This window comes from Scleropages formosus, chromosome 1 (assembly GCF_900964775.1).
Source record: "Scleropages formosus chromosome 1, fSclFor1.1, whole genome shotgun sequence".
NCBI classification, from domain to species: domain Eukaryota; kingdom Metazoa; phylum Chordata; class Actinopteri; order Osteoglossiformes; family Osteoglossidae; genus Scleropages; species Scleropages formosus.
In genome coordinates, this window is record NC_041806.1 from 12743388 (window position 1) to 12763530 (window position 20143).

At 43.9% G+C, this 20143-nt stretch overlaps 3 protein-coding genes across 7 annotated transcripts; 1 reads left to right on the plus strand and 2 right to left on the minus strand.

Moving 5' to 3' along the window:
* Window positions 1–648: 648 nt before the first annotated feature.
* tmem231 (transmembrane protein 231) lies at window positions 649–6884 on the minus strand. Of its 3 annotated transcripts, XM_018751448.2 has the most exons (10): window positions 6812–6884; window positions 6576–6711; window positions 6170–6204; window positions 4470–4969; window positions 3947–4113; window positions 3644–3772; window positions 3407–3550; window positions 3243–3324; window positions 2510–2615; window positions 649–1909 (listed from the first exon to the last, which is right to left on the minus strand). In XM_018751448.2, exons 4-10 carry the CDS (start codon window positions 4606–4608, stop codon window positions 1747–1749), a joined length of 930 nt encoding a protein of 309 aa, XP_018606964.1. In that variant the 5' UTR covers window positions 4609–4969; window positions 6170–6204; window positions 6576–6711; window positions 6812–6884; the 3' UTR covers window positions 649–1746. The 3 variants fall into 3 exon arrangements, with proteins under 3 accessions (XP_018606964.1, XP_018606965.1, XP_018606966.1); XM_018751449.2 differs by lacking the exon at window positions 6812–6884 and having other exon boundaries at window positions 4470–4908; window positions 6576–6655; XM_018751450.2 differs by lacking the exon at window positions 6812–6884 and having other exon boundaries at window positions 3407–3508; window positions 6576–6655.
* Window positions 6885–6960: 76 nt separating this feature from the next.
* On the plus strand, window positions 6961–11481 carry ciapin1 (cytokine induced apoptosis inhibitor 1). 2 transcript variants are annotated; one of them, XM_018751447.2, is made up of 10 exons: window positions 6961–7038; window positions 8693–8855; window positions 9281–9424; window positions 10119–10198; window positions 10283–10451; window positions 10545–10618; window positions 10710–10831; window positions 10908–10989; window positions 11165–11373; window positions 11474–11481. In XM_018751447.2, the coding sequence occupies exons 2-9, from the start codon at window positions 8699–8701 to the stop codon at window positions 11273–11275; spliced, it is 939 nt and encodes a 312-aa protein (XP_018606963.2). In that variant the 5' UTR covers window positions 6961–7038; window positions 8693–8698; the 3' UTR covers window positions 11276–11373; window positions 11474–11481. The 2 variants fall into 2 exon arrangements, with proteins under 2 accessions (XP_018606963.2, XP_018606962.2); XM_018751446.2 differs by lacking the exon at window positions 6961–7038 and adding an exon at window positions 7806–7931.
* prmt7 (protein arginine methyltransferase 7) lies at window positions 11392–16980 on the minus strand. Of its 2 annotated transcripts, none has more exons than XM_018751445.1 (17): window positions 16727–16980; window positions 16585–16621; window positions 16346–16495; window positions 16077–16185; window positions 15810–15922; window positions 15496–15725; window positions 14248–14428; window positions 13830–13957; window positions 13588–13726; window positions 13390–13473; window positions 13189–13236; window positions 12672–12761; window positions 12437–12598; window positions 12285–12359; window positions 11939–12099; window positions 11707–11803; window positions 11392–11585 (listed from the first exon to the last, which is right to left on the minus strand). In XM_018751445.1, the coding sequence occupies exons 1-17, from the start codon at window positions 16819–16821 to the stop codon at window positions 11424–11426; spliced, it is 2061 nt and encodes a 686-aa protein (XP_018606961.1). In that variant the 5' UTR covers window positions 16822–16980; the 3' UTR covers window positions 11392–11423. The 2 variants fall into 2 exon arrangements, with proteins under 2 accessions (XP_018606961.1, XP_018606959.1); XM_018751443.1 differs by having other exon boundaries at window positions 16077–16203.
* Window positions 16981–20143: the final 3163 nt, after the last annotated feature.

The window sequence follows — 20143 nt, forward strand, 5'->3', positions numbered from 1 at the left end:
GTGTGGGGTATTCCCAATATGCAGTGGCTAGTATCTACTAAAAGTGGTCTAAGGAAGGACAACTGGTGAACCAGCAACAGGGTCATGGGTGCCCAAGATTCACTGATGCTCGTTAGGAGCAAAGGCTAGCCCGTCTGCTGCGACCCCACAGAAGAGCTACTGTAGCACAGATTGCCGAAAACCTTAATGCTGGCCATGACAGAAAGGTGTCAGAACATACAGTCCAGGAAACCTTGGGTCCTGGCATTCATGTGGATGTTACTTTGACACGTACCACCTACCTAAAGATTGTTGCAGACAACGTGCACCCCTTCATGGTATTTCCTGATGGCAGTGGCCTCTTTCAGCAAGATAACACGCCCTGCTACATTGCAAAAATTGTTCAGGAATGGTTTGAGGAACATGACAAAGAGTTCAAGGTGTTCACTTGACCTTTAAATTCCCCAGATCTCAATCTGATCGAGCATCTGTGGGATGTGCAGAAAAAACAACCCCGATCCAGTGAGGGAGGCCCCACTTCGCAACTTACAGGATTTAAAGGATCTGCTGCTAACGTCTTAGTGCCACAAGACACCTTCAGCGGTCTTGTGGAGTCCATGCCTCGATGGGTCAGCGCTGCTTTGGTGGCACAAGGGGGACCTAAACAATATCAGGCCAGTGGTTTTAACATTTTGGTTGATCGGTATCAATTATACTGTATATGCCGTACACATGTAAAGTGTGCCGGTTAAACTGCACTTTTGGACACTGACTGTACTATGTGACTGACTGTGTTTCTGCTTGTTGTTACTCTTTTGTTTACTTAGTTGTATGTCGCTCTGGAGGAAAGCAAGTAAAAATTAAATCAATGTAAATGTTGAAAATTCCCCAGTAATGAGTAAAAAGTCCAAACACCACAGACTCAACAATTTACATTACATGTATTCATTTAGCAGATGCTTTTATCCAAAGCCAAATACGTTTCAGAGAAAAATACAATGAGTACATTACATCTACAGAAGGAGAGACTGAGAAAATCAAATAATAGGGTCTGAGGTTTTTAAATGACAATATGCAGCCATTTAAATTTTTCATATTGTATTGTAATGCATCTTCTACAACATATTATAATTTTTTTAAAATCTTTTCAAACAGAATTTTCAGAGATTTACAAAGAACAGCTGTTCTACACACAAAAACAATCATATATGCTTACTAGAATTATGCTTATAAAGACAGAACCATATCTGTGCAACAGTGTCCACTTGATCATTCTAAGTTAGAAAATTACATTTTTAAAAATTCAGTTTGACAATTAAGATTGGGAACTTAAGCAAAATCAACATCCTCTGACTGAGGTACAAATTCAGATATTATGTAAATATTTAGAAGTATAAAGCATTTTAAAACTCTTAAGTTGAATAGATGTATTCATTTCAGCAAATGTACTAAAAACTGGCAACATTAGGTTTCTCAGCCATAAATCTCTACATATGTGTATGTACAATTAAATTGACACACACACACACACACACACACACACACACACACACAGACATTTAGCTGAATGCTTTTTAGCTATTTTTACTGAACCAGGCCACTTGCAGCATGTGTCAAGGAGGTGACTAGTTGGGAGCTCTATGGACCTCAGACGTTCCATGACAGGGAGACAAACTCTCACGTACGTATGCACATATGAACAGAGTATGCTACAGGCAGCCCCGAGGAGTCAGATATCCCAGAATTCCAGGGGACAGCCCAGAGGGGTCAGGCACAGTGCTGCTTCAGGAGGGGAACTGACACCGTGGGCAGAACCTGATTCTGAAAGACGAAGGTCTGGACCCGCTGGAAAACCCAGAGGAAGATGAGCAGTACACTGACATACTGCACCCAAGCAAACTTCACCATCTCCCAGAAGCCCGGCTGGTAGGTATGAGGTGGGTTAAGGACAGTACAGGGCTGAGGCTGCAGAATGCGGTTGAACTGGTCTAGCTGGTTTTTCAGACACAGTTTAAGAGTGTCTGACATTAATCAACATTGTTTTGCTGTCAGCCACTTTAAATCTAATTTACTTTCATGATTAAAGGAAGATGACTACTCTGACATGATGTTCTTGCCCATAAGTTTTGATTCCACACACTTTTCTCCCTGATTCATGATTCAAAAAAGTTGTTATTGGTTAAAGATTGTTATGCAAAGTTATGTTTGAAGAATGACTTTGTGAGTAAACTTATTTCAACATTTTAGCCAAATGCAACAGCTTCCGGCAGCTGCAGCAAGTGTCAACTTGTGTCAGGTGACCTTTAAGGAACACGTGGGAATAGAAGGAGTACAACAGCAAGTATGTGGATGATGTCACTCACTGCTATTCTGGAAAAACCTCAAGCAAGAATACTGATTTCCAGTCCAGTTTCCCCAAAACCCGAGAAGACCTGGACCGTGATGAAAAATTCTTACTCAAGCAGGTTCAGCATCGCATTTTCAGCATGACAATACATATATGGACACACACATAAGATGGAAAGGATATCTGATGACCTCCACAGGGTAGCGGATCACAGCCTTGAGCTGGAATGGAGCAGCAGCAGCTCGACCAATGGTCCACACAGGGTTTGGACTGGAGAGAACTGTGGTCACTGGTGTAACACAGGGGCAAATCTGAGGTGACAGCTGTTCTCACTCACTGCCACAAGGATAAGTCTTTTTAGATCTTTATGAGTCACTTTTAAAGTAGGACTAGTGAATAAAAGTGGAATAATTAAGATTTCAGTACAGACTACACAGTAGCTGAACAGGGTTACTCTGCATCCACAGCCCTCAGCTCACCGTGCAGTACCAGTCTTAAGGTAACACACCTACTTGCTCTTATATATGTTTAAATACACACTTTAAATCTGTCTTGTGTCAAATTCACCAGAGAAACAGTAGTGTGAAAGGGAGACAGACACATCATAAACAGTTATTATTGGTCCTTCTCTCCATGTTTGTCTCTCTTGGGGAAACTGACACAGCTCTACATACGTGTTACAGTGTGTTCATTGTCTTGCAGTCAGCTCCAGGTCTTTTGTCCAAACGGTTACATTCCAGTGAGATTGACTAGAGCGCTTATCTGAGAAGAAAATCTCCACACGCTCTTCAACACATCTCCACGTCACTCACTCACTCACTCACTCACTCACACACACACACACACACACACACACACACACACACACACACACACACACACACACACACACACACAAACACCACTTTATTCTTACAGTTTCTCTCCTGGTACATCTCAATGATTTGAGCCAAGTCATAGGAGCTGGAGAAAGGGCTGTTCGCATTAATGAGAGATACCTGAGGGAGGAGAGTCAGGGTCATTCACAGGCACAGAGTCATACATATACACATACACACACAAACAGACACAGAGACTCACGTTGTAGCGAGTGTCCAAGCCCCGGTGGAGGAGTGGCTCTCGCTGGTGTAAGCGCAGGTCTCCGCTGATGAAGAGCTGTGACCCAGGAACGGAGGAGGAGTACTGGAGTAGCAACAGGCTCTGCATCACTACAGTGGACATCCTCTACAGGGGCATGCAAAGCAGTGTGTGTATGTGTGAGCACACAGAGTCATAGGGTGTGCGTTACCAGTTAACACAAGCCTGACATTTACGCACAAACAGCTGGTAGGAGAAAGTGACCAGCAGCTGGACACTGTAGATCTGCTCCTCAGGCCTCAGTGGCAGTTCCAGCTGCAGGTTCAGCCTGTCCAGCTTGCCATCTTGGTTCTGGTCTTCCTCTCGTGCCTGTGGAACCAGCAGCAAACACACACTTTGAGAAAGGGTGTATGGTGGAAAGGGGCAAGTCAAACCACAGGCCTTACACAACTCAAGTCCCACTTTGCTCTAATTAAATAGTGATTATAAACACATTATAAGGGTTTTATCTGCATCTGTGGCTGGAGCCAGGAGAGAACATGCCGAGACGGAGGGGATTCGTAGGTTGTTCCCCTGAAGGCTGTTGAAATTGGAGAATGTGCTCCATGCCACATAGTCCCCGTTGGTGCTGGTGGCTGCAATGAGCAAAAGCTGGTACTGGAACCGAACTCTGGGCTGCTCTTCATACGAGCTCCGTTTGAGCCAGAAACCTGGAGGTGCACAAAACTTACAGTACAACTTATCCTACACATAACTCAGCTTAGTGTGCATAATAATGTAGCCAATACACACACACATTTAAGAATATTAAGTTAATTGTGGTATAAATTATACGGTGTAACTAGACAAATATTTCAGTCTCATGAAACCTAGAAAGCAAACCAAATGAGTAGATAATTGCACATGACTGCACATGGTAACTAATGTAAAGAAGCTCAATCCACTGTTTATTTGCCAATGCCATTAAGTGTTATGTAAAAGCCAATGGGACACACAAAGATAAAATTGTACGATAATTTTTAATATCCATAATAAGAAGCGTGAGAAAGTGCACCGTGCAGCTCACCGTGGCTCCTGTAGGCCACCAGCAGGGGCGCTGTGTACGTCACACACAGTACGGCGACAACAAACAGCGTCGCCTTGGTGCAAACCGTCGTTCTGTATCTTAGTAAAGCCGGATGAGCATAAACCTCATAAAAAGCCATGGCAATACTTCATTGACAAAGTAAAACAGGAAGTTCAGCATATAAGCTTTTGATTGATGTACAACGATGAAGATTCCACAAACAGTAACGCGGATTGTAAACACGGTTAAACACAGACCGTGATATGATTCTAACACAACAACCTGAAACAAAAACGAGCTTGACCTGAATCCTCAACACGATGATGTTTCGATCCACTTTCATGAATTCGGCGTCTCCACGTTTCCATGGCCGCCATCCCGCTCCTACACTCCGTCCGCTAAATAAACCCCCGGTTCCTTCTACCTCGCTGAAGAGTTCCTACCCAGGGAGGTGACTGTTACTCGTAGACACTGATCCAGAATCGGTTCCCACGCTGGTACTGCAATCAGTATGAACGCTAGTTTCAAACTGACTCTGGAACAGGCATTGTGATCAACTCTTATGAAACTTAACAATCAATTAAATTATTTTTATAGAGCATTCTTCTCACAAAAGTGAAGAAGAGCACTGAACAAGGTTTGAACAAGCAAGGTTAAATTACAGTTATAACACATAAATAACAACAGACTACACCAGCCAGCAACAGGGGAAAGGAAAACATAAAACACAGAGTTCAAACAAAGGGATAAAAACTAGCAGTCCAGGTACCAGTGGCTGACAACCCATTCTGGGCTGTGTCAAACCCTACTGAAGTGACAAAGGACCTGTGTCAATATGTCTAAAATTTTAAAGTCCAATGTTACTGTTCATAACCAAGCTATCAACTATGGAGGCTGAAAATTTTCTTACCTTTCAAGTTTTATTGTCACATATATTTAACAAGTATCTTGAAATTTTTTGTGCTACCGCTCTCTCTTTGTAATGTACACTGGAGGGGAACCATGGAGGTGCAGTTGAGGGTTATAAACAAAGAGTACAGACGGAAGGCGTTGGAAGGTTGTAAACAAACACAAAGCAAAACAAAACAACAGAGCAGGACTAGGTACTAGGCCCTAGGTCGAGGCTTAAGGTCACTGATCCCATCAGTTGTCAGCTCACAACAGTGAGATACATCAGACATTCTCTGTCACTAGTGCCTCCCATGGGGTACTGGCATGAAATAAGACAGACAACTGTGGTTAAGATGGCTGGCTCTCACATTGTGGACACTGACAAGTGGAAGCAAGTGGTATCATCAGACCTCGCTGTTGCCCAGTTTATGTGGATTAACAGGAGGCAGATCAGCCATCTTTGAAGAGGGACATTTTCTTACTGTTGACATCAGATGGGGGTCTGAGCAGGCCAGTGCCAGGTCTTTCTAAACTAACTGTACAGCAGTATTGGGGGAATCAGGGCCTTGTGTTCAGCTTGCAGTTGGCAAACACAGTTCACTGCAGGGGGTCCAAGGGAAGCAGACATTCATGTTTAACAAACTTAGCACCACATATACAAAAATATAAACAGGTAGATTAGCAGGCAGAACAGAACAAACAGCTTTAATCAGAGAATGCAGGAGAAAATAGTGAGTCTTCAACCTGAATTTAAATTAAAGCTTAAATTTTTAAACTGTAATGGATGACAATGGGGACCTCCCATCTACCTCCTTTCCTTAAAAGTGCAGACACAGTCATTAGTCTGGAGGGGAGAAAGAAAAAAAAAGACTAAAAATTTTGCAAAGCTCAATTTCAGTAATAGGTATTTTGACAGGAATTCATCATATGGTTCATAAGAAAGCCACTTAAAAATGTAATTCTTCCCAAAAATTTGTTTTTGTATCATATCCTTATCATTACAAATTACATATCTGTGTGTTGTGCCTGTAAGATCAAGCTAAGAGCTTTTGCCTATGAAAAGGGGACAGGGTGGTAGGGATTTTATAACACCATAATTAGACTTGCAGAACCTAAGTTCATCCATTTTACACAAAATATTATTTAGCTGACACTTCTCCAGAGCAACTTACAATTATTCACCCATTTATAGCTGAGTAGTTTTACGGTAAATACCTTGCTCAAGATTACAAAGCTGGAGTTGAGATTTGAAGCTTTGTTTAAGCTTGATTTGAAGCTGGAGTTTTGGATTTGTCATTTTCCAAGGGACACCAGGAAACCGGACTCACGATCATGTGCAGGTGCTTGTTTACTGAAGGGCGAGACAAAAGACAGGTCGAGATTAAAGGGGGTTTTAGCAGATATCGGAAGTCGGAGAGACTAGCGGAGGTCAGGAAGCCAGGGACGCGTACTAAGCAACGACAGACAAGCAGGTCTAGGAAAGCGGTGCATAAATGAGACTCCACAGTCTGTTGTCCAGCGAGTTCCTCCTTTTTATTGCCTGTAATGGTCGCCAGCCGGTGCAGGGGCGGGTCGCGCTGCGGTGTCTGAGGCGTGACAGAATTGAAACTGGAACCTTTTTTGTCCACCGAGGCAGCAACTTTAACCACTACGCTAGCGACAAGCAAGCTATCCAGAAGTAAGATTGTAAATAAGATTCCAGTTGAGGAAGCGTTATTTTAAAAACATAGTAAATTTATTTGAAGGTGTTCTTCATTGCTGAAAAACCAAGGAAATTCACACCCACACATAATTTGGTGTTCATAACAGATTCATTTTCTTTCACATAATGTCTTCTGTTCTTCCATATATGTCTGAATAGCATTTTATCAATTGTTTTGAACACACACACAGACAGTATGAAGCTGCTTTTCCCGAGAAGGGTCGCGGCGAGCCGGAGCCTAGCCCGGCAGCGCAGGGTGTGGGGCTGAAGCGGGAGGGGACACACCCAGGGCGGGACGCCAGTCCGTCGCAGGGCACCCCAAGCGGGACTCGAACCCCAGACCCACCGGAGAGCGGGACCCGGCCAAACCTACCGAGCCCCGCGACCCTCGTTGTTTTGAACAATGCATCAAAATAAGTGTAGTTCAGTTCGGTGAACTCGCTTTTGTTTACGGAATTCTACCTGTTAAAGACATATCTCTGTGTAATCAGGAATTGGACTTTTTGGTTGTTTCAAGAAATGAATTTAAAGACATGATTGTCTTTAGGTATTAATTTTTATTATTAATATTATAATAATATGTACTGAAAGCCCTGATGCTTTCTAAAATTATTCAAGGGCAATAGCTATCGATATTTTAAAAAATTAAAGCCCGTAAAGAAAACAATGAACAGTATCTGCCTCCAAAATAGATTTCCACCTTGTGCGTTTTACTATGACCACATCACTCTGCGACTCGACCGGCGCTCAGCACGCTCATGACGTCGCATTCCCTCGACACTTTTGGCCCGTGTTGTTTGAGTTCTAACATAACTGCCGTTTTTTTTGTGTCATTTCCTATATTTTGTTGATCTACCGAACATTGTCAGGTAAGGAAATTTTACAGTGTTTTCTTATCACCTGCGACTGCGTCACTAGGCGTAAACGAATGAATCAATGGAGCAATGACGGTTCGTTTGTTTTTATTTTGTATAACTACTAGCCTAGGGAGTCGGTGAAACTCTCGTCGATTATTTAAATATATTAATTAAATGTAACCAAAATTGTCAATTCGTTTACGAAGGAAGATTCAGTATTGGATTTTTATGAAAAAAAAACGCAAACGCGTTTGTTTCCGGTTTCTCTGTGAGTGAAGCCTGAGTGTGTTATAAAAAACCAAGGGCACAATTTACTTGAGGCTTTTCATGTGATGACGTACAATGAATGTTAACGTACGTTACAGTTTATTTATCCATGATTATATACAGCTGGGTAATTTTACTAGAGCAATTTTAGGAAGCACCTACCTGACTTGCACAAGAAGGTGAAGGGACGTCACGTACTACAGGTTTCGAACCTGCGCCGATAACAGCTGCCGGTAGCTTAGTGGTTAGAGCTGCTGCTTTTTCATCTAGACTTAGAGTTAACACGTTAATGGACACCATAGTATTCTCTATTAGTGCTATGGCAGCCATGTATGTGAATAATGGTGTTACTGTTTAACTTGCAGAGTTAAATAATATTACAATATTACTAATAATATCAGTAATAATCCCACTCCTTCAGCTGCTCAGTGTTTGGTTAGTGTGTATCTTGTTGGCCTTATGACCTGCTGACAAGAGTTCTGGGTGTGTACCCCTGTCTCCCACAGGCCGCCATGGCAGACCTGGGCTTCCGGCCTGGGGACCGGGTTCTCCTGCTGTGGGCTCATCCATCACCTCCTGTGGCCTTGAAAGAGCTGGCTCAGCAGCTGGGAGGTGCTGTGGGTAACCAGGACCTCGTGTCCTTGGAGAACGCAGAGAGACTACTGCTCTGTGAGTGACTGGATGCCTGACCGTGCAGTCCAGGCAATCCCCTGAGGACAGTCTTCCGTGAATTCACAAATTCCCACAGTCAGTCTCAAGGACACTTTCCATGATGCACTTTGATATACAGAACAATGTGCTAGAAAATATCATTTGATTTATATTCTGGTAATTGTATTTATATTATTGTGGATTTATTTATATATGTGTACCTATTTGTTGTCTTAAATTTTCTATTAATGTTTTTCTACATTTGATTATTTGTTCCCATGTTCTTGCAGTAGAGTCACTGCAAGCATGTTTAGTTGCAGTCAGGATGTGTAAATGTTTTACTAAAATTGGTTTTAATGAAACATTTGATAGGTAATACTATTTAAAAATTAGTAAAGTGTGTGAATGAAACTGAGTTAAGGTCCCTCTTCTCACTGTTCCAGCTCCCCACTCAGAGTCCATATATGACTGGGTTCTCTCAGGCCTGGTGCCAGACAGCTGCCTCATCCACAGCTCTGAATTGCTGGCTGAATTGGTGCGGGTTACCAAGCCTGGGGGGTCTGTGGTGCTCGAGGAGCCAGTCACAGGTGGGTCCATGGAGGAGACAAAGTGTACAAAGAATATCATAGGTGTTATATTTACAGTTTTGTATCCGCTGTTACTCAGCACCCTTTACCAATTTACTGTTAGACTGTGGTTCGGGAATTTGTCTGTTGGTGAAATGTACTTTTTTTTATTGACTTGTACATTGCTTTGGATAAAGGCATCCGCTAAATGAGTACATATTCCGTATCACCTATGCAACAGCTACACCAACCAAAAGAACTACACAAAATTAACCAAGAATGCTGTGAAGATGTTTGTCCGGCCTACATTCACGAATTTAAAAAATTTCCATTCCTTAATGACTTTGTGTTTAAACTATTAAACTTCTAAATATATAATTGTTTATGTGGGTGGCACAGAGGCAAAGTCAGTAGTACTACTGTCTCACTTTGCTTGGTTGGTACAAGAGGACTTCCTGAGTCTGGGTGGAGTTTGCATGGGTTTCCTCCCAGTTGAAGATATGCTGTTCAAGTGGATTTGTGATTGTCACCTATGGTTCATTTGAGTGACAGGGAGAAAGTGCATTTCACTGGTGCATGGATGAGTGATTCATTGCAAGTTGTGTATCTAACATTGTAAATTACCTTGGGTCAGCTTAAATGTATTGAAAGAGTCTGTTCAGTCTCAAATCCTCTCACTTTTCCTCAAACACCACTGTCTGCTTCATCTGCACAGGCAGTGATGACGGGCCATTAAGGACGGCTGCAAAGCTGAAGTCCGCCCTGAAACTCTCGGGCCTCATCTCTGTCACAGAGGTGAGTCAACTAGCAGCCAGCACCTGACCCTGGGTGCAAGGTGCTGCTGCAGTCCCTTATCTTTAGTTGGGCATCTCTCTCCAGGTGAACTCTGGTACTCTGAGCTCCATGGCAACAGCTGTGCTTCAGGAGGCCACTGGGTTCCAGGGGAACACCCTGATTAGAGTGCGCATGTCAGCTGCAAAGCCCAGCTATGAGCTGGGCTCCTCCAGCCAGCTGAAGCTGTCTTCTGGGCAAAATGTCTCCAAGTCAGGTGAGAAAATGCCTTGCCAATCACCAAGTGTGTGCCATTCAGTCCTGCCCCTCCCATACCCTTACTGATGGCTTAGTTTCCTCTCCTCTAAAGAAAAACCTGCTCTGGACCCCACTGCTGCCAAGATGTGGACACTGTCAGCTAATGACATGGATGACAAGGATGTTGTGAGTGTGACATCTTTACTTCACTGTCTTTATCTTTCCTCATCCTGTCACTGCTGACCCTTCCTATTCCTCCTGTTGTCATCTGGCTCAGGACCTGCTGGACTCAGATGCCCTCCTGGATGCTGAGGATCTGAGGATGCCTGATACAGCCTCATTAAGAGCTCCATCCTGTGGAGATTCAGCAACAAATAAGAAAAAAGCTTGCAAGAACTGGTGAGAACAGCATGTGTGCACACGCACAGTAGAACCACTGTGACAGAGACTTGCAGTGATGCACTGTGTCTTCCAGCACCTGTGGCTTGGCTGAAGAGTTGGAGCAGGAGTCTCAAAATGTGGAGAAGAGTAGCCAGCCCAAGTCGGCTTGTGGGAATGTGAGTGTCACTGACCAGCACTCCCACGCCGATCATGCCATAAACGCAGAGATTAATTTTCCTTTTGATATGACACTTGATTTGTTGCTCTGTCCACTTTAAAATCTGACATCAGCAATGTGATGCATCAGTGACCGTCTCTTGTGTTTAGCGTGTAACTATTTCCCATGTCCAGTGTTACCTAGGTGATGCTTTCCGCTGCGCCAGCTGCCCATACCTGGGGATGCCTGCCTTCAAGCCTGGTGAGAAGATTGTCCTGGCTAGCATGCAGCTCACAGATCCTTAAGTGCATGTCCTTGATGATGGAGCCCTACCCACAATCCTTGCATTCCCCTCCTCAGCCCCAGCCTTCAAAAGAAAGTTAAAACTTAACCAGGAATAAAGGTGACATTTCTTTCAAGCTGTACAGTTGTGTTTAATGTACAGAGCAAACATCACAAAGTGCTTGTGGAACAGAAATCCATCCTGATGTCTCCAACACTAGGCTCAAAGGTGAGACTGTAAGACAGAGCAGCTCGGCTGTCTCCAGGACTGTCCCAGGGTGACGGGGAGAAGTACACGCCTTGTTTGCGGTGGGGGCTCCAGTGACAAGTGCCCTGTGGCCGGAAAATACACAGCATGGAGCTTCTGCCTTAACACTCGACACGGTCTCATTTCAGGCAATTTTACTCACTCAGAAGCAAAACAGTAGGTTTTGACTACAGTACACAATGTTACCTGCTCGGTGACTGGCCCCATGAGGCCTGTGCTGACAGTGACGTGATCAGTCAGCTGATATTCCATCCACAGGACAACACCATGGCACAGACCACTCCTGCACAAGACATGACTCATTTCAGTATTTTTATTTTGCTTTTCTACTGTGGTTAAAACAAAGATGCAGACTCATGGTTGGTGTCAGTAATATAGTTTATGGCTGACAGCCAGGTTCACAGGTTGAAATGCTCACCTAATGAAGGGTACAGTTCCCTCGCTGTTGAGTGGCTCCTCGGGAACCAGCTGGGTAAAGTCAAAGGTCATGACAGGATAGGGTGGAGTCAGTGCTCGGCATGGGTATTCCCAAAGTGCATGAGGCTCGGCTTCACGAGACTCTCGAAAGTCCAGAGATTGCTGCTCGTGTGTGTGAGGACAAAGGGTGTAGTCAGAGCAGAGTGGGTCATGAGAGGAACAGAGGAGAGCATACACATCATTGGGGTGCAAAAAACATAATGTTGACTAAACTGACTGGACTTATGACATGACATGACATCACTTCTGCAAAAATGAGAAAAACCAACTTGGTAAACAATTATCACCTGGATCATTTTGTCCATGGGTCGTACGTCAAACCCTTGACACGTACCACATGGGGCCCGAATCCTCCACAGGTCCTAAGTGTGAGAGGGATCTCTGTTACTTCCTTGTCAAAGAATAATATAATGCCTCCTGAATCCTGAGCTACGCCCACCTGGAACTCTACAGCAACAATGTAGAGTATCCCGCATTGGGGCAAGATGACGGCATCAGGCCGAAGCAGCCTGGCCAGGGCCGTCCGGCTGTACCAGAAGAACAGGGAGTGCCAGGGCAGCAGGCTGGTACTGAAGTAAGGCTCGCCCATGAGCACCGAAACCTGGGGAAAGGTAGAGCAAGTGAAGCACACAGGTGAATCGAGAGAAAGACAAAGATCATAGGTCAGCTGTTACCTGTTGGCCTCCCAAATCATCAGTAGTCAGCTGCTCTGGTCGGACCAAGAGAACCTGCAGCGCCCCCTTCAGCGAATTGGCCTCCAACACCTGGGGGAGAAATGGGTAGAGTCACAAAGGTGTTTCTGTTTACATGTATTAATTCAGCAGGTGCTTCACTCCGCAGCAAATTTTAGCTACAGTCAGTCACTCACATTACAGGCTATTTAAGGTCTGCAGTTCAAGTCAAACACATGTCTTTGGACTGCAGATGGCATTTTCTCCGTGTTTGTGTGGTTATCCAACTCCACACCGACTGAACCGGATCTGAACCCTCCTCTAAACCCATGGTTCAGGAGTTGAAGCATCAGCACTACTCGTTGAGCTACCATGGTGCTCTGTTGATGATTCTCATCCCGTCTTGATTAAATGTCATGAGTTTGCTTCCATTTGTTACGAGGATACTGGAAAGGGGCTATATAAACAGACACTAAATTAAACCAGATGATAGACATCTCTCAGCAGCAATGGCACCAACCTGTTCTATGATCTGTTTGGACAGTCCTGAACTCTCTAGACTGTACACCTGGAAAGATACAGACAGACATTATAAGCAATGTTGCTAAACTCAGACAACTGATCAGTAGAATTGAAACTAACCCAGTAGTGCTGAAAATAAGAGTCTTGAAAAAGATGGTCACTAAATTAGGGATTAAATAAATAAATAAGAGGGTAAAACCTTGTTGGCTCCCAGCAGGTGAGCAAAGATAGGTAGGAGACTCCCATCACTGACTCCCAGACACACACTATCTGCCTTCAACACCTGCAGTACACAGGAGCGTTACACACAATGAAACACACTAGAATACACTTCACACAGGTAAATAATCTTTCACACAGTGACAGCCTTCAGCTGACAATCGTCTGAGTGACTCACGCTTCTCAGAGCACGCACGTAGCAGTCAGTCCGCTGAGTATCATTTAGCTCGCCGAAGCGTGGCCGTGTCCAAACCAGGTGTGCCTGGCAGGTGCAATATGGTCGAGAAACCACTGCCTCTTTCTCGCTGATCTGCTGGCTGACCGAGGAGAAACAAAGAAAACACAGAGTCCTGTGTGTGGAAAATGCATGCCACATACCTGGAATGCACTGGTGCTCATTGCAGATGTGTGACAGGTTACCTGTGAGGCTGCAGACTGAACCACAAACTGTAATCATCATGGGAAACAGTAAGACTGCACTCATCACCCTCCATCACTCTCTCTTCTGCAGGTAGGAAGTAAACACTCTGCATCCAGTGATCGCGCCACTGCAAGCACAGACAGCCAATCAAAACAAATGATTCACTGGTAAGGGATGGTGATGGACACTATCAATGCTGCTTTTAGGTCTCATTCATCTATACGGCTTCTGTTTCAAGCTTCTAGCTTGCAAAAGGATGATCTTAATGTTGTCCTTTTGAATTTTATACTTTGAAAAGAAAGAATTAAAATGAACAAATTTATTAATTTTGCTCACTCAGATCTTCTGTTGCTCAACTGTTCAGTGACCATCTGACATTTCTCTTTTGAGGCGCAACATCTGCAGATGAACACTCACAGGGTAGCACCGGGGATTGTCATAGGTCCAGCGGGGGGCCAAAGTGCACACAATGGTGCCCTTGGGGTCCATATCGATGTCCCACCAGGACAGAACTACCTGGGCCTGTCCGCTGGCCTGGGCCACAAACCGGCAGCTATGGGACTGAGGTGTGCTGCTCACTGGTTTGCTGAATTCCATGCTGGACACCAACAAAAGGTGACTTGGTTAGTACTGGGACACTTGAAGGCAGGAAGGGCACTTGTGACAGGTGCCAAATTTGAGCGCCCAAAAATAAACATCCTTAATCCCTTTCATCACGTTCAGTCTCCTGATCCACCTGCATCTCAAAAGCCTCAGGTTTTCAGGTCTGAAAGTTCATAGTGTACCTTTGTAGATTAAACTCAAATGAATAATAAGATGTTTGGGGCCTTTTATGCAATATTTCAACTGAAGTGAAAACTTGCTTTTGAAAAAGTAAAATATGTATTATATACAGTATTATTGGGCTATTACTACCTATGACAATTCTGTGTGAGGATAATAAGGTTTCAGAGCAATACACATTGCATAATTTTCTCAGAATTTATTGGTAGACACTTTTAGAAGGGGTCCATGGACTACAAAAGTGAAACTGCTCTACAGCCATCGCTGGCTGCTTGATACGTGAATGAGGCATGAAATTGACCACAAAACAATGGTACATATCTGGTCACGGCCTCCTGGACCAACACAACACAACAAGACCTCAGGATTATTCACTCTGACAACATGGTCTTGTCAATGGTCCTTGGCAATGGGCTCTTTAAAATAAAATGCTATCTGCTTCATTGAGCTGATGCTGAATCACATATTCACATATGAACAGCTGAGTTATACATTACAATCATTTTTTGTTCCAAAACATGCACTTTTTCCACTTAATTTCTAAAAATTTTGTTTTGTGTGAAACATTTATGAGATGAATTGATCAACAGTCTGCACTGAACAGGAAAGGAGATGATGTGCTGACTTCCCTCTTGTAAAGGGCATAATCTTTCTGAAAATCTGCATGTAACAAATTCTTCATGTAAACTATTTAAATGGGAAAAATTTATTTGTTCCAGTCAGTAAAGATTAGATTTGCTGCAACATTTCTGCCTTTTCTTCTCTTCACCACAAGGATACGTATTCTGGTACCTTCACTGCGAAAGATCATGTGGTTCCTTCAAGGTAATGTTTACGTATTGTTTACTTCAACATTAGCTAAGTGGAAAAGATGTTTCTCACCTGAACATGGTACAAAGGGGACTCAGAGGGGTAAAAGACTCAGGTGGCACCTGGCTGAGCTGGATGTCACACACAGAAGGTGCTCCTGCACACCGTCTCACAGCAGGTGGGGGCAGAAGCTTGAAACCTGTCACCTCTATGGGCTGCAACTGGGCCCAGCTCCACAGCTGGTCCGCCTGCACAAGTTGTGCATACACAGTAGCACGGTGTGGCACAGCCTCACAGCCCTCCTGAGGGAGACAGAGGGTGTCTTACACACATTCGAGAGCATGCCAGTAGGTCCAGGCAGCATAGTGAAGAGGATGTGTGTTTACCTGCATCAGGTGCAGGTGGGCATGTTCGTAGCTGGGCAAGGCTCCCTCCCCAATCAGCTCAGTGTCAAACAATTCTGTGATTAATATGTTGGCCCGGGTCTCCATGTCGCCACCTGGCAGTCAAACGCACACCAGATATACCTGATGAGTCTTATTCTAATTGCTGATAAGTGGGCTGTCATTTTGAAAATAATGTCTATACATTTTGGGTGAGGGAAACTGAACGCAAAATCTTGTGTATGTATCAAGGTGAAGAGAAAGACAAACCTAGCCCCACTGTCACCTCAGTAGAGTGTTTGTTGATGACCTTGATTTTGTTGCTGAAGCCATTTCTTTCTACAATGCAAACTGCTGCCTCAGCCATTGGTCTAAAGACCTGGAAGCAGGAATCAAGCTTGGGTAAGGGGAGGGGTGAGATACAGGGTCAGGAACTGAACTAGGCTCAGGGCTTGGCCAGACTCAGAAGACAGGTTAGAGGCACTGAGGTTACCATAAGGGAGGGGAACACTGAAATCATATGCCACACACACACTCACCTCTACAGCATAGCAGTAATCAGCTCCAGCACTGACTGCCATCATGGACAGGAGTCCAGTCCCAGTCCCAATGTCCAGTACCACGGCCTGCTCTCCCCTCGCCTTCACCCTTTCCACGGCCGCCCGAATGCCTCGGTAATACTTCTCATTCTGAGGGCATGCGTGCACATATATGATCAATTATTATCATGTGTGACGAGATGCGGATGGGGGCGGGGGTGCACTCGCCAGGGACTCACCCGGTCTTTGTCGTGCAGCATGTCGGCATAGCAGGACCTGTGGGAAGTGTGTACGAGCCCTGTGAGAACCATGACCTGTGTGTGTTTGTTTTCTCCTCACGTGGGGATCTCTTGGTGATAGGTGTGTGTGTTTTCTCCTTACCTGGCGATCTCCTGGTGGTAATCGTACTCCTCACTCTCTTCCACCCAGTCCAGAGCTCCGGTGGTCGGGTTCGCTCGGCCACAGAACGTCTTCATCCTTCGCGATTAATTATGTAGTACTCTCTGTTCTTTTTTTATATTTATAAAGTGTACCGTAAAGAGGATGTGATATAATGTAAGGCAACTCGCGCCACTAAAGCCACATTTTTCCTTTAGGTGCCGCCATCTTGACTAATGCTCCGAAACAACCTTCGCCACGTGACCGCGCATGACCCATCCCATTGGACGTTACAGTAAACGCACGGGGATCTTGTCGCACAAGTTGTGTTACTTCCAGCAAAGTAAATTGATGGTTCTGCACGAGAGGGGTATTTTATTTGATACGTTAGAAAATAAGCTTCTGCACTGGTTAACTAAATACCCTAATGCGTTCATAATTATTGGTGGGGATTTTAATACTGTGGCGCGCAGCGCAGTGGGTTTGGATGGGGGAGAGACACAGCGTCATCTCGAACGTTTTATTTTACACCGGCACAGAGAGGGAGATAATGCTCTCACTCAGAGGACCCCCCTTCCTCCAGGATCTGCGCGCCTTCACAGCCTTCCCATGCTCTCTCTTCTTTCCCCCCCATTGCAGCCGCAATCACCCCCTTCTATTTCCCGTACGTCACCAAAAGCTAACCAATTACAATAAACACATTTCCCGCTCAAACACAGTAACGTGGGATCGTTACAATAATATTAGATAGGCTTACGACAATCTGTCCATAAAATTATCTTCTCCATCCAACTCCAACAAACTTTTACTGGACAAATTTGATTTTCTTGACATACAGAGAAGGGGATTTCCTTAAGACTGATTGTACACTTCTTAACAAGCAGGGTTGGGAAATTGTAGTCTTTACAAAATATACAGTATGTTGTACAGTTTTTCGTTCCAGCTGAGCCTATAACTGCTATATTTTAGAAGTGTGCAATCATGCTGTTGTGTCTTAAGCCAGGTATGTCTAACCTATTTAGGCAAAGGTACACAGTCATTTTGAAATGGTTTGAGGGCTGCATGTGTGAAAATTACCATGACATACTGAATGTTAAATGTGCACGTTGAAAATTTTTATTGAATAATGCAGCATAATTATTTACTTTAATTGCTTTAACAAAAGATATTATCATTAAGTCATTCATTTGATACATAGATAGCCATATAAATACTTTTGTATAATTCTTGTACAAGTCCAAAAGTGGAAAAATTGTTTCTTCCTTAAAGTTTAAAACATGCTGGACATCAATATATTATAATAATAATAATAATAATAATAATAATAATAATAATAATAATAATAACAACAACAACAACAACAACAACAACAACAACAACAATAATAATAATGGGGGGCGCGGTGGCGCAGTGGGTTGGACCGGGTCCTGCTCTCCGGTGGGTCTGGGGTTCGAGTCTCGCTTGGGGTGCCTTGCGATGGACTGGCGTCCCGTTCTGGGTGTGTCCCCTCCCCCTCCGGCCTTACACCCTGTGTTGCCGGGTAGGCTCCGGTTCCCCGCGACCCCGTATGGGACAAGCGGTTCAGAAAATGTGTGTGTGTGTGTGTGAGAGATTGTACACTTGCTGCAATAAAGACAATCCTAAATAGACTATTGGCTGGTATCTAGATGTTTAATGATTTATCAGTTGTTCACAGTACTCCTTTAACACATCACAGCTGCTTTTTTCCTCCCAAGCCCGTTTAAAAGTTACCAAAGGCTCTTGTTTGGAAGCTAAATAACTGACTCCTAGAACAAACACAGGTCAAGCAGGAAATTCATACATTACAGTTTTTCCTCAATAAATTCAACACATTTCTCCAAATTAATATAATTGTTCTCAAAACAATTAAGATAGCCAACTAAACACACTTATCTTCGCCAGAATTGAAGCCACTGTGGATCTGTTTATGTTGGGCTGTAGCAGGAGAGGAAGGAGAGACCATGATTTATGACATGGTCTTAGAGTGACCCTCATTTCATTTGAAACCTGTCTGTACCCTATCTTTCTATCTCTCTTCCCTCCTCTTCCACCCTGCTGTCCCCTTCCTCTCTGCTCATGTCTTGTTACATTTTCTTCTCTTGCTCTTTCCACTACACCATTGCCCTCCACTCTGCTCCTCCCCCTTTTCTACCCCTTCCACTCTTCATCTTCCTCTACACTCGCCACAACCTCTCACTCTTACACAGCTTTCTTTTCCCCCCTCTCGTTCTTGTTCTTCTTCTTTGTCTTTTTTTTTTTTTTCTTTTCCCCTTTTATAATTGTAGGAATTGTGATAACTGTGTAATCAATTAGGAAATTTGCATTTCCTGTGTTGTGTGTATTACTAAAGCAGCAGATATCAATTTGGGGCTCATTGAGAATATACCATGTGTAACTGAGCATTGAATAAATGACAGAGAAATGGTACATAAATGTGTGTGATTTGTGTTAAACCAATGAGAAACATGCAATTTCTTTTTTCCTGATTTATTACAATTCTGGTTGGCTGTATGAACTGTTATGCAAAATTGCAGAATTTTGTGCACAGTGTTTTGGGAAACATATGCATGTCATTTGTAAGTAGTATGAGATAGACAAGAACTTAGAATCTTTTTAGGACAATTACAAAGTGTTCAGATGGCTATGTTAATTGTTTTGAGAGCAGTGACCGGAGTTTGGAGTAATGTATCAAATCGATTGAGAAAAACTGTAAGACCCTTCTTAAATGTAGACAGAGATTCAGCAGTTCTGAATGAGAGGGGGAGGTCATTCCACCACATTTGAGCCAAAACCAAAAATCTTTCTGTTTTTGTTTCTGGACCTTTTGTGCATGGGACCACCAAGTGGGAAGAGGTGGAGTGTAAAAGTCTGGTTGGAGTGTAGGGGATGATCAGGTTTTGTAGATATCTGGGAGGAGTTCCACTTATGCTTTTGACAGCCATAATCAGAGTCTTGAATTTGATCTGGGCAGCTATAGGAAGCCAATGCAGAGAGACGAAGAGGAAAGATACATGGGAACACTTTGGCAGGTCAAACAACTCGTGCAGCAGCATTCTGTATCAGTTGTAGAGGTTTGAAAGCAGTAGCTGGAAGGCAAGACAGGAGAGAGTTGCAGTAGTCTAGGCATATCACCATGGCCTGGACAAGTAGCTGTGCAGAGTCGGTTGTTAGATAGGGATGGATCCTGAGGATGTATCTGTAGGTCCAAGTTGTGGGTTTAGTGTGCTGACAGGAAGACTTGAGTCAATCATTGCTCCTGGACTATTAGCCAAGGAGGTAGGCAAATTCAGTGAGATGTCCAGTTTGATAAAGTTCACTACAGAAAAACCAGTCAGCCGGGAGATGAAGGATCTGTTTTGGTGAGGTTGAGTTGTAAGTGGTGATTAGACATCCAGGCAG